Source organism: Ovis canadensis, chromosome X, assembly GCF_042477335.2.
Source record: "Ovis canadensis isolate MfBH-ARS-UI-01 breed Bighorn chromosome X, ARS-UI_OviCan_v2, whole genome shotgun sequence".
Classification (NCBI taxonomy): Eukaryota; Metazoa; Chordata; class Mammalia; order Artiodactyla; family Bovidae; genus Ovis; species Ovis canadensis.
This window is the reverse complement of record NC_091727.1, coordinates 85572156-85585755: the sequence shown is the minus strand read 5'-3', so window position 1 is coordinate 85585755 and position 13600 is coordinate 85572156. Positions and strand designations below refer to the sequence as shown.

Below are 13600 nucleotides of genomic sequence, written 5' to 3'. Positions count from 1 at the left end.
CCTCTCTGTGTCTTCCTCCAGGTCAGAGGGGCTGCCGCTGGATGTGCTTTTGAGGCTTCAGCGTTTGCGTCTTTACAGCACTTTTTCCACCTCTCCATTATTGTGGGCCATGTTCCTTTGGCCCCTGACTGTTTTGAATTCTAGACATATCACATTTCTCTCACTGGATATGAAAACAAGGGAAAGCAGGTGCAGCACTCTATGAGGAGTTACCTGGCAGGCAAGGCCAAGGACTCGGTGAGGTCACCCGGTCCAACCTCATCCCTGGGGAATCAGGACAGAAGTCCTTCCCCACCCATGACAAGGATTCCCTGCACCCGAGGGACTGATAGGCAGTTGTTTATGCCTTCCAGGTTTTGGAATCTACTGCCAGATTCTGGTGGAAGGGATTTGTGGGCCAGTGGGGAGATGGAAAGGAAGAAGGAGCTGAGCGGTGAGCAGCTGCTATGCTGGGCCAGGGGGGAGGGGATAGAGGGTGAGCTTCCTGTCATCACGCTTGCTCTTGGTCCTGCTTCTCTTCCACCTGCAGGCAGTCCGGAGTTACACTTTGGGCCATTAGCCAGCAGCTATCACCCTAAACTAAGTGATTGCAGCTCCCCCTGACTTGTCCAGGTGGCTGCCCTTCACAGGAGGAGCTGAAGGGACCCAGAGCATCTCAGTGGTCCCATTCTGCAGGTAGGCTCACCAGCCAGGTCTGGGCCTGTGTCAGTGTCTTTAACTCACTTCTGCTGGAGCTGCTTCCCCACACTCCCAGGGAAGCAGAATGTGGCAGTATCAAGGGAAGTACCAACACACACAAAAAATGCCCTGATCTTGTCCCCATAGAGCCATGGACTTCCGGCCCGTTGGCTTCTATCTGCCTTCCAGAGCAGGAGCCCTATGAGGATGGGGACCTGGCCCCTAGCCCCAGTGCCTGACATGCAGGCAGGCTTTTTCAAGACAGTCCTTCTGGATGAGATGAGCCCACACGTGGAAACCAAGGAGCCCCCTGTAGCTTCCCACTGATGACTGGGTCCCCTGCCATTTATTTCCCTCTCTCTGCTCATGAAGTGGCCCTCCTTCCTTGGGCCAGCTACCATCCTTGAAGTTTGCTTTCTGTCCTTCCTGTTTTTTTAAGGAATGGGGGGACATCTGCTGGGCTTTGGTTTGGGGAGGGCCCTGGGGCTCCAGGCATGACCTCAGTACCAGCTGCTTCCAGAAGCAGGAAGTAGAATTGTTTACAGGTTCCTAAGTTTCATTAGCAAGTGGAGAGGAAGCTCCCAGATGCCTGGAAGAACTGGGTTTGCAGCCAAAATCAGGCTTACTAGCTGGGGCTTGATGTGGAGTTGCCTGAGACTCTGCTGTCCATGGAGCGGTGGGCAGCAAACCATCACACCCACTGGTCTGAATGGCCTCTTCCATAGAATCCCAACATAAGAAAGGGCTTAAAGAGCACTGCTTTGGGTGAAGAGGGGCTGGAAGAACCCCGCCACACTTCCCTGAAACCATGAAACAGTGGGAAGCTGGATTTTAGCCCCATCTTCCATGTACAATGAGAAACTGAGGCTCAGCATAGAGGAAACAATTTGCCTAAGATGCTCCAGGGTCAGAGATAGGATACACTCCCAGGTGTACTGACTCCAGGCCTCGGTTCTCACCACCTCCCACTTCTGCTTGCAAGGGAGGTGGGAGCAAGTAGCAGCCATGCCTATCAGACCTCAAGCCATTCAGGAATCTCTCCATAGAGTGCGTGGCTGGCTGAGCAGCTGGGAGAGGCCAGTGGTTGGAAGCTTATTGGTGGGGGCAGGAGGTTGAGCAGCAGAGAAATAGACAGACACAAGACGAGGGCAGACAGGCAGACATTCAGGATACAGCCTGAGGTGAACACTTGCTCTGCGGGGAGGGCGGGATTGGATGCTGTTTAGATTTCAACATGAACTTGTATGCAATTAACTGGGTTTGTTTAGTCCCCAGTGGAGGCTCTATGCTCAGGATCACCTTTAGGGAAAAAGATGATATGTTTTCTTTGGAGATGCTTAGCTTGAAGGGAGGGAGAGCTTTCACCCCCAACCCTTTCTGTTAATAAAATAGCTCTTATTTGAATAATGATTCAAGCCCTCCAGCAGTCAGTTCACAGGAAAGAAATACAGAAGATCAATAAACATATGAAAAATGCTCAGGTTTATTCATAATTAAAGCAATATAGATTCAAACAACAGTGAGACAGAGATAATTTTTCATCCATCATAATGATGCCTTATGGAAAGTTTCCTAATATCTTTCACTGACAAGGCTGTGAAGAAACCAGCACTTTCATCCCCTTGCTGAGGTCCCATGTGGTCCAGCCTCTTCAGAGGGAACAGTGTCAACAGCATTCAAAACTGTCAGCACATGCACCCCAGAACCCCGCAATTCCACTCCTAGGCTCCAGCTCTACAAAAACACGTTTGCAAAGAGGCATGTCCAAGAATGTTCCTTGCTCCATTGTTTATAAGAGAGAAAGGCTCTAGACACCCCAACTGCCCACGAGTACATCAAGAAACAGAAGTGCAGCAAAATACTGTGTGTGTTCAAATGACGTGAGGCAGATTTGTTCTGACACGGGAGATCCCCAAGGCACACTGTTCACTTCAAAAAGCAAGTTTCAGAACAGCACGTACCACAAATGTATGATCTCATTTGTGTAAAACATTGCAAACACACACACACACACACACACACATCTAAGCCAGATGTTCTCTGCACCCTTCCTCCCCACTCTCAGGTCATCAGTCTAACCTACAGCTGGGGGAGATTTTTGGGCTCCCTGGCTCTCTTGTCTGGAAGCCTTCCACTAGGGTTGAGGTCTCTACAGCCCACCACTCACACTCGGCCCTGGGCCGTGTTCCTGGCCCCCCTTAGACTTAGAATATCGCTCTGTACCCAGGGTGCTCTCACTCTCTGGGCCCCTAAGGTTGTCCAGCCAGACAGTGGGGCTTCTGGAGTGTTTGGAATGAGAGTTTGGGGCAATTTTAGAAAGAAACTGTGGTGTTGGTGCCCAACCCAAGAGATGCAGACATGTTAAGGTGGTGAAATGCCAAGGTTTCTGGGTGGCACTAGGGGCGTAGGGATTGGGAACCAAGTCTCCCCACCCTCTTTGCTTGGATTTAGGTGGTAGGGTACTTTGCCACCAGGGGACAGTTCTTCTGCATGCACCTGGACCTAGTGACCCAGTGCCCAGGAGTGACCCGGGCACCCAGGGCCTAGGAGTGACCTGGGGACTAGGGTCAAGGCCAGTTGGTAGTCAGAGAGGAATCTGATCTGAGGTCAATAGTGCAAAGTCATGCCCATACCTGGTGCTTCCCAGGTGGCACTAGTGGTAAAGAACCCACCTGCCAGTTCAGGAGACATAAGAAATGTGGTTCGATCCCTGGGTCAGGAAGATTCCGCAGAGAAGGAAACGGCAACCCACTCCAGTATTCATGCCTGGAGAATTCCATGGACTGTCCAGGGGTTGCAAAGAGTTGGACACAGTCAAACAGCTTAGCATGCATGCATGTCCATACTTATTCAGCTCTGCTGACTTGACCACTCTCAAGATCAGCCACCCTGTAGGGAGGAGACTATTAGTTCCATTTTCCAGTGGGGAGACTGAAGTCCAAAGAATTGAGTTCATGTGGAGGATAGGCAGGGCATATGGCTGCCACGTAAAATACAGGGTACCCAATTAAATGGGATAGTTTTTTAGTGGACATACTTCCCAAATGTCTCATGTGTGAGTGTGAGTGTGAGGGAAAGGGACTGAACCTGGGTCTCCTGCATTGCAGGTGGATTCTTTACCATCTGAGCCACCAGGGAAGCCCACATGTTGCTTACTTATGCTAAAAAAGAAAAAAAAAAAAGCATTGCTTATTTGAAATTCAAAGCCAGTGGGCATCCTATGTTTTTCTCTGTTCAATCTGGCAACCCAGGCCTGCCAGAAACCTATGGCTGGTTCCTGCTTTGCAGGCTCGTAAGTCCCACAGAGCACACTTCTTTCTCCTAAGGTGACCCTTCAGAAAGCTCAGATTTCATCACAGCTGCTCCACCAGAGCTGGAAAGGGCTTCTCCTGGGCCCTCAGGAATGCAGGCAGGGCCTTTGTAAGCTCTGTTCTAGAGAGCTTGTTCCTAGCACTGGACAGGTGGGACCAGGGAGGGGGTTAGGCAACCCAGATCAGCCGCCCTCTCTAAGGGAGTTGGCCCCTCACTTTCTTCTCCCTCACTTTTTCCTTCCTCCCTTCCTCTCCTCCCCCTCCCCCTGTCCTCCTCTCCCTCCCACCTGGCCCCAATTGTGCTTGGTTTCTTTACAAATAGCCTCCTCTTCCTCAGGAGCTCTGAGGCTATTCCCAAGAGCTGAGGGTTCACCTTCGGTGGCTGTATGAGTCAGAGTTCTCCAGAGAAATGGAACCAATAGGAGGTATGTATGTGTATGTATATGTATTGTTGCACTCACTCACTGAGTCATATCTGACTCTTTGCAACCCCATGGACTGTAGCCCACCAGGCTCCTCTGGCCATGGGATTTCCCAGACAAGAATACTGGAGTGGGTTGCCATTCCATTCTCCAAGGGATCTTCTCGACCCAGGGATCAAATCTGGGTTTCCTGAACTGGCAGGTGGATTTTTTTTTTTACCACTGACTCACTATGCATATATGTGTGTGTAAAGAAAATTTTATTTAAAGAATTTGGCTCATGCCATCATAGAGCTAGCAAGGCCAAAATTTGCAGGACAAGTCAGCAGGTTGGAATGTTAGGGAGGGGTTGAGGTGTAGTCTTGAGCAGAATTTCTTCTCTGGGAAACCTCAGTCTTTGTTCTTAAGGCCTACAGCTGATTGAATGAGGCCCATTCACAGTATCAAGGATACACAATGTCCTTTACTTAAAGTCCACTGATTATAGACATCAACAGCTACAAAAAGTGCCTTGATAGAAACATCTAGACCAGCACGTGATGGAATAACTGGAGACCTTAGGCTAACCACATGGACCATAAACATGACCACTGAGGTCTATTCAGTAGGGAAGCTGAGGGAAAATTTGACTTAGAATAGGGGGTGCAGGGCTGGGGACACTGGAGGCTCCAGTAAGCAGGCCCCTCTTCTGCACATCCCTCCTTTGGTTCTCATGGTTCCTGTCCAGGATGATCCAGGGTGTCAAAAGTCATGTCCCTTGCCTGGGAATTCTGGATGGGGTAAGGCAGGATGTGCTCTGTAGAGGATGCTTTCTGAAGGGGGCTATGGCCTGGACTGTTAACCAAAGCTGGCCTTGCAGAAACCACGGTGGGATCTAAACCTGCTTTGGCCACTGACCAACTCTGGAGTCCTGTGCCAGCCCCTCCCTCTATCTAGAAATGAGGTCAATGAGGTCTAGAAATGAGGATGAGCTGAGAGCCAGGGCAGCTTTCCCAGGCAAAGATTCAGAGCCTATCGCTTCTCCTAAGTTGCTTACAGAGTAGCAGAGAAGAAGACCTTGAACCCAGCCAGCAAGATACAGCAGGAACAGGAGGTGCTGGGTCTAATGCTTGAACTCAAAGTGGGAGTCTGGCTCCACCCCTGTGTCCAGATATATCTTCCGCAGAGAGCTGATTTCCCAAGCCTCCTCCGAGCCTTGGACCCTGTGCCTTCTTGGCCATTGCTTACAATTGGTGGTGATGGCAGGAGGAGCAGTCCCTAACCTCAAGGAAAAGATGCAAGTGCCAAAGGATGAAGACCTGCTTCTTGGAAGCTTTAGGGATAACCAAGAGCGCTCAGTGGCAGCAGGTGAGGATCCCCCGTAATGTCCCTTCCCTTGGGTATCTACACCTGTGCATGCATGTTAGAAAATGCGCAGGTGTGGCTTGGCAGAAGCATGAATGTGTGTTTGCATGTATTTGTGGGTACCTGTGTGTGAGGTAATGGGATTGATAAAAGTGAGCCTTTTGTAGCGTGTGACGGGGAAGGTTGGATGAACACCCCTCCCATTGCAAGCCACCAGTGGGTCTTAATGCAAAACACTCAGTGGGTTCAATTTATAAGATCATTCAAAGCAATTCTCTCTCCTAACCTTCCAGTACCTTCTTCTGCCCTTTAGAGTAAAGCTCCTTACCATGATCTACAAGATCCACATAAGGTCACCTCCTCAATATACTTCCTGCTGTGGCATGCTGACTCAGTCCACAGTGCCTTTAAGCCTGCCCTGTAACATCCCAAGACTCTTTCTTCTTCACAGCCTTTTCACTATGTGTTCCCTCTTTCCCCAGATTTTCTATGGCTGGACTCTTTCTCTTTCAGGTGTCTGCCTCAGTGTTGTCTCTGACTTTTCTAGAAGTATCCCCTTCCTTCTGTCTTGTTATCCTGTTTTTATTGTTTTGGGAGCATGCATCTCTTGATTTGCACTGATGGATTATTTCCTGTAACCCCCACTCTCGTTTCCACTTTCTCTGTACACACACAAACAATCAATTTTTTATTGCTGTGATCTTATTTCTTGGCCATTGCTTGCTCTTTAAGAACCTAGCCCAGAGCTTGACACTCAGTAAACACTTACTATATTTTGAGTACATGAAGAAATTGAGACCTGAGATTAGCCAGTAGATGCCAGAGAATGGGTGTTGAGTGCTTCCTAAGATGTTGGGGGACCCTATCCTATTTTTTGGTGTGTTCTGTGCCCATGAAACCTAGGGATAGCCTCTATGGGTATTCCTTGGGCCTCTGTTCTTCTCCCTAGAAATGAAGGAGCATATATCTCGGTTGCTGGGTGCTTCTCAGCGGCGACAGAAGGTGGATCCAAAGGCTGTTGGCTCTGCTGCGGTTTGGAATATGGCTGCAAACCAGTCCAAGAAGGTGGTACTGTATGGCATTTGGTGGCTAGCTTGAGTTTGGGGGAGTTTGCTACAGTTGTAGCAGCTCTGGTATGGAGACGGTAGGTCAAGCAGGGCAGATGTTGACTTTGGGGGAAGGACAAAGCTCCTGTGTTCTGGGCAGGCAAATGAGGGCAACAAGGTCTGGCAAGAGATCATGGCCATTCTTTGTTAGTTCAACCTTGAGGGTCCAGAATGTCTGAAACACACATTGCTTGTGGAGTACATATCTACTTTCTTTTATTAATAAATCAGTAAATATATCTATATTTGAATCTCTATATGTATATATGTATATATCTATATGTTATGTCTACTTCTTTCTATATATATTTCTATATAGAAATATGCAAAAGTATAAAAATCATTATATATATATATAGTTGCTGTTTAGTCTCTAAGTTATGTCTGACTTTTTGAATCCCCATGGACTGCAGCATGCCAGGCTTCCCTCTCCTCCACTATCTCCCAGAATTTGCTCTAATAAATGTCAGTTGAGTCAGTGATGCTATCTAACCATCTAATCCTTTGCTGCCCCCTTCTCCTTTTCCATTTAATCTTTCCCAACATCAGGGTCTTTTCCAGTGAGTTGGCTCTTTGCATCAGATGGCCAAAGTACTGTAGCTTCAGCAACCATCCTTCCAATGAATATACAGGGTTGTATATATATCTCTAAGCATATATAAATATAGATATACATGTATCTATATCTATCTTAGGGCTGGGACTAGGGTAAGGCAAGTGAAATGCCTATGCTCTCTGGCTACTAGGAAATCCAGTCAATTGAATCTGAGCATTTTGTAGCCAATCCTTTAAGTTACATTCTATATGAGTGAGGGAATGTTCTAGAAAAAATGGTGGCTATACTGTTGCAAAAGATACTGAGAAAAGGCAGTCATTTTGGAGAAGAGAAAGTCCTGACTCTTCTTGGGAATCACATGAATCCCATCATCCTTCTGTAGCCAATTCTTTTAACTACATTCATGTTGGGTGACAGAAAATTTTAGAAACATAGTTGTTAAACCACTGCACGTTTACTGGGAAAGGGCAACACCTTTGGAGAGGAGGGAGACCTGAGTGTTCCAGGCAATCATGTGAGTCTCATGTTTTGTAGCCCATCTGATAAGTAAGCTACTTTTGCTGCAGATGCTGGCAATTTTAGAAACATGGTTGTTTAACTGTTGCAAAGGTTATAGGAGGTAGAGGGAAGGCAAATTGACTGGAGAGGCAGGAAGACCTGATGTTCTAGAAAATCAGCTGAGTTACATTTTGTTCCTCTGTAATGAATTTTTAAAATTATACTAACCATATGAGGGAATGTTGTAGAGAAAATGGTGGCCATGTTGTTGCATTCAGTTCAGTTCAATTCAGTCGCTCAGTCGTGTCCGACTCTTTGTGACCCCATGAACCACAGCACGCCAGGCCTCCCTGTCCATTACCAACTCCTGAAGGTTACCCAAACTCATGTCCATTGAGTCAGTGATGCCATCCAACCATCCCATCCTCTATTGTCCCCTTCTCCTCCTGCCTTCAGTCTTTTGCAACATCAGGGTCTTTTCAAATGAGTCAGCTCTTCACATCAGGTGGCCAAAGTATTGGAGTTTCAGCTTTAGCATCAGTCCTTCCAAAGAACACCCAGGACTGATCTCCTTCAGGATGAACTGGTTGGATCTCCTTGCAGTCCAAGGGACTCTCAAGAGTCTTCTCCAACACCACAGTTCAAAAGCATCAATTCTTTGGCACTCAGCTTTCTTTAAAGTCCAGCTCTCACATCCATACATGACTACTGGAAAAACCATAGCTTTGACTAGACAGACCTTTGTTGACAAAGTAATGTCTCTGCTTTTTATTATGCTGTCTAGGTTGGTCATAACTTTCCTTCCAAGGAATAAGCATCTTTTAATTTCATGGCTGCAGTCACCATCTGCAGTGATTTTGGAGACCCCCAAAATAAAGTCTGACACTGTTTCCACTGTTTCCCCATCTATTTGCCATGAAGTGATGGCACCAGATGCCATGATCTTAATTTTCTGAATGCTGGGCTTTAAGCCAACTTTTTCGCTCTCCTCTTTCACTTTCAAGAGGCTCTTTAGTTCTTCACTTTCTACCATATCTTCTTCACATGCATTAAATATGGGGAAAAGCCAGCCATTTTGAGGAGGAGGGAGACCTGATTGTTTCATGAAATCACTTAAGTCTAGTAGTTCTGTGGCTGATTCTGTTAGCTATATTCACCTTGGATGTGGGCAAGCTGCTTATGTTCTAACTTTGATGTAGAAGGTGGGGGCACTGAGAGGGATTTAATTAATCTCTAGATTAATTATAGTTGCCTATTAGGACTAGAGGAATATACCTTTAAAAAATAGAGTCCTTATATTGATTGTAGAAATTAAATTTAGACACTTAGAATTAAATGTATAAATTCTATATATTTATTCATTATTTATTTTTGAGTAAAATGTTAATGAAATGCTATTGCCTCTGAGAGAACCACAACATGAAAGAAAAAAAAATCATACTACTACTCTGCTCATTTGGGAAAAATGATGTAGTGTGCCTTAAAAAATAAATGAAAATAAAAATAACATTTTTGGAAATAATTGACAGAGGGAAGCTGCACTTGCTGCAGTTCATAGATTTTAAAAATCCCCATCAAATGTAAATAAAAATCTGATGTTTTGAAATATATATAACTCTAAGTAGAGAGTTTCTAAAATTAAAAAGAAAAGAAAAAAAAGACAACTCCTTTGGACAGTTAGACCTATCAAATGATTGGTGATCACAAGTTATCATCAGGCTTGCATATGTTGTTAAATTAATTCTTAAGATATTGATGTATTAAATATAAAATATTTTACCTCAAACAAACAAACAAACAATACACCCTACTAACTCATCCTTATTTTGCCTTCAACTCTCTGAAAAAGCATTTTCTCATTCTGATCCCAATCTATAAGAAAATCAAGGGGGTGTTGTGGAAATTTTTCTAGGAGAGACTCTCTATCTAATTCTTCTTTATAGTCCTGAAGTCTTCCTGACACACACTGTCCTTTTAATGCTGTTTTTGAGGTATCTTACTGCTTGCAATGCAGGAGACGTGGGTTTGATCCCTGGGTCAGGAAGATCGCCTGGAGTAGGAAATTACAACTCACTCCTGAAGTCTTGCCTGGAGAGCCCCGTGGCCAGAGGAGCCTGGTGGAGGTGGGGTGGTGGCAGGCAGCCAACCTGTGTGACTCCCAGGCTCTTCTGATTCTGGAGGATCAGGCTCCACGTGACTCCCAATGGGGTGTGCTGATGCTCCCAAAGTATGGGCCCAAGCAGGATACTTTGACTGATGGTTCCTTTCCCTAGGGGCTGCAGCTGCGGGGAGTTGGAGTGGTGGGAGAACAAGGCGATGGTGGTGCCCGACCCCAGGAGAATCCTGGCGGCTCCCAGGGCATGAGGTCCCAGTATGAGCGGTAAGAAGGATCCCATGGACCCTGCGGGAGAGAAAGGACAAGGCTTTTGGGGCAGGGACCCAGGGAGTTGGCAAGCAGACTGCCCAAGAGGGAGCAGTGAACAGCTGGCCATGCTTGGAGTATGGGGACTCTGTTGCCTCCTCACCACAGCCATAGAGCCCCCTGGCCCCTTGCCTGTTCAGGGCCTCCTAGCATCCCACAGAAGGGCCAGCTCCCAGCCCTCAGGCTTCAGGACCTGCGACCAGAGAAGGGGAGAGCTCCAGGCAGACAGACTCATGGTCCAGAGAAGTCCACAACCTTACCCATCTGCCTTTATGGCTCTCCTGGGACCACCAGAGGCTCTGACTCTCTGTGTTTAACTCTCTGTGCAGCCGAGAGTTAAATACACTGGCTGAGATTGGTCTGGAAGAGCTCAATGAGCTGGAGATGGAGATCATGAGAAGACAGGTGAGTGTCTGATTGTCAGGGACCCACTTGAAGGTTGGAGGCAGAATCATGGTGAATGGGTGGGTGGGGCCACCCACCTTGAGGATACCCAGCCTCTCCAATCATATTCATCTGCTAGCAGTGGAGGTGAAATCAGGCTTGCTTCCCCATTCACCCAGCCTTCTTGTCTCCAGTGTCCTATCTTGAGGCCTAGGCTCAACCCCATCTTTCTGCCTGACATGTGGGAAGGGAGAAGGGAGGAGAAGAGGAGGAAGAGGGGACATCAGAGGATAAGAGAAGTTTATTCATAGAGAGTGATGCCAAGAGGACTGAGCCAGGGGTCATGTTCATTCAGGCCAAGTTCAGGTCTCCTTGGTTTGAGACCCCAGCAGGCATGGGCATGGGCAGGAAGGATGTCTTCCCTGGTGGCCCTCTCTGGCCTTGCATGTCACCCCATCCTGAGGCCCTTACTCTGGTGCTGCTGCACCCCATCCCCTTCCCTGGCAGCTGGGATGGGCTGGCTTCTTCCAGACAATGGGAAGAACTGGTGATGGTGGAGGCAAGGTGGCAGGGACTGAGAACACAGACAGCCCAGTCTCTGGGTTACACTGGGCCCATCCCCAGCCCTGGTCAGCTGCTCTGCCTGCTTCTTGCCCAGAGGCCCTTTTCCTCCCAAAGCACAGCAGAGGCCCTCCTTGGTCTAAAGTCATATTTTACCCCCATTGGTGTGCTGTGGACTTCCCTAGAAGAGCCTTGTTCGCCAGCTAGCTCTGGTCTCTCTGCAGCTGTTCATGATTACTGAGCGTCTGCGCTACCTGGAGGACCAGAGTGCCACCTGGCACCAACGGGAGGTGCTGTTATTCACCATGCTGCTGTCTTCCTGCATCGCCAACCTATGGCTGTGGATGCGCCAGTGATGTTTCCTGCCGGTCCGCCGTGCAGCTAGAGCCCTTCAGTCCTCCCTTTCTTCCCTTCTCTCCCTCAGCCACCTCTGCCCATCCTCCTTCTAACTTTCAGCAGCCTTCAACAGTATCGCCACCATTTTCCACCTCTGCCCGAGGGAGGCCCTAGCTGCTGGGAGGTGGAGGAAGTGTAGAATCGCGAAGGTCAGAATGGACTGAGATCCAGCCTCTTTGCAGGGAGAGGATGGTGGTTTCCAGTCCCCACAGTAACAGCAGTGGTAGGTGCTTCCTCCTTCCCTGTCAGGGCTCCATGGTGACCATCTTGGAGCTAGACCTTGCCTCTGGGCCCTCAGTGTCTCTTCTGTTCCATCCTTGGCAGGGGCTTGGCTGTGTCTTCCCTGTTTTCTTCAAGGTTGTGCTCAGGGCTCTGCACACAGAATATTCTCAATAAAAGTTCAGTTATAGCAGCAAACCCTGGTGACTGAATTTCTTGCATCCAGGACTCGCATGGGGACAGCCCCTCTGGACAAAATCCTTGGTTCCTCCTTCCCAGGCTCCTCCTGCCTCTCCATTGCCTGCCCAGTTGGGGAAGGCACTCCTTAGGGGCAGAGTTTGGCAAAGCCCTTCCTGTGGGACTTCCACCAGCAAATGCTTATGGGGACATGGTTTTGCAGCAGCAGCTTGTCCTAGTTGGACATTACAGGGACTCATTCAGAGAAATCTCCTGGATAGGACCACAAACTTTTCCATTTGCTCAGGAAGAAAGTGAGGCCCAAAGAAGGGAAACATGGCCCTGGGGTCACCTGAGACAGCCCTAGGGTCTAGGGCTTGGCCTTCCTCCAACAGATCGATTGGGGACCAGCCCCAACTCAGCTTCGGAGGCTGGATGGGAGATCACATAGAGGGACTTTGAACCCTTCTCCTCTGTGTCCACAGCTCTGAAATGTTCTCATAGAGGACAGTGTGCTGAGTATGGTACTGGGACTTGGCCTAAGAGGGCAGGAGTGTCACTGCTTCGGGCCTGGCCTCAGGGCCAATGTGCTGGGGGCCAGGAGGCCATCAAAAGAACTGCTGCCCTTTCTCTGGGACCAAGGGTTAAATACACATTTCTCCGCGGGCAAGGACCTGGATCATTACATTGTTATTGGCTTAAGCGACTCAACAGAGCTTATCCCAGCCCCCAAGTCAGTCAAGGCTTCTCCATCTCTAAAGATGAGAGAGTGTGCTAGTCACTAGATATAAAATAAACATGATGGCATGTGCGTGTGTGTGTGTATGAGAGAGAGAGAGAGAGTGTGTGTGTGTATGAGTGAGGAGGGAGGGTGAGGGGAAGAAAATTGAGTGCTGGAGTCTGCTCTGACTCCACCCCACCCCCTCTTTGGCCCTCATTGGCCTCATACAGTGAAGGGGGGTTCCTCCTCTCCTTACACTCGGGGGCTTATGATACTTCTGAGAGTAGAGTGTGGGTCTCCTGTTAGCGCTGTGCCATCCCATGCACATGACCACTGGATCTTGGGCTCTGCTGAGAGCAGAAATAAGAGCATTTGGCAAAGAAACCATTGGAAGATTCCTTCTCTGGTCCCAGAGCAGAGGGGTGGGACTGGGGTGCCAGAGGAAAAGCCCTGCAGAATGGGGACGAAGCAGGGCCTGGCCACAAGACCCAGGGAGGACCAGGAGGCCATCCCTCCCTCCCTCCAGTGCTCCTGAAGGTGCTCCTTGCTTCTGTTCCAATCAGGCCATGGCCACACTCAGAGGCTGCCAGGTGCTGCAGGGCAGGGCCGGGCCTGCCCTCTGGGACACGGTGTGCATGTGTGCGAGCGGACACAGACATGTTTGCAGAAAAAGTCTGGTTGAAAATATGTTGTGAAACAAAGGTTCACCCTTGGGAGCAATTTAGCTACGATGCAAACAAACAGTGCGGCGGCCCCTGGAGAAACGCCTCCCAGGCCAGGTGGCCGCCCCTCCAGGCTTTGCAGT

General features: G+C 48.6%; 1 protein-coding gene across 5 annotated transcripts; it reads left to right on the top strand.

Moving 5' to 3' along the window:
* Nucleotides 1-539: 539 nt before the first annotated feature.
* FATE1 (fetal and adult testis expressed 1) lies at nucleotides 540-12095 on the top strand. Of its 5 annotated transcripts, none has more exons than XM_070289626.1 (7): nucleotides 540-675; nucleotides 4327-4414; nucleotides 5657-5758; nucleotides 6705-6823; nucleotides 10189-10295; nucleotides 10667-10742; nucleotides 11507-12095. In XM_070289626.1, exons 2-7 carry the CDS (start codon nucleotides 4399-4401, stop codon nucleotides 11636-11638), a joined length of 552 nt encoding a protein of 183 aa, XP_070145727.1. In that variant the 5' UTR covers nucleotides 540-675; nucleotides 4327-4398; the 3' UTR covers nucleotides 11639-12095. The 5 variants fall into 5 exon arrangements, with proteins under 5 accessions (XP_070145727.1, XP_070145730.1, XP_070145729.1 ...); XM_070289629.1 differs by having other exon boundaries at nucleotides 5440-5758; XM_070289628.1 differs by having other exon boundaries at nucleotides 541-675; nucleotides 6705-6820.
* The last annotated feature ends 1505 nt before the right edge of the window (nucleotides 12096-13600 follow it).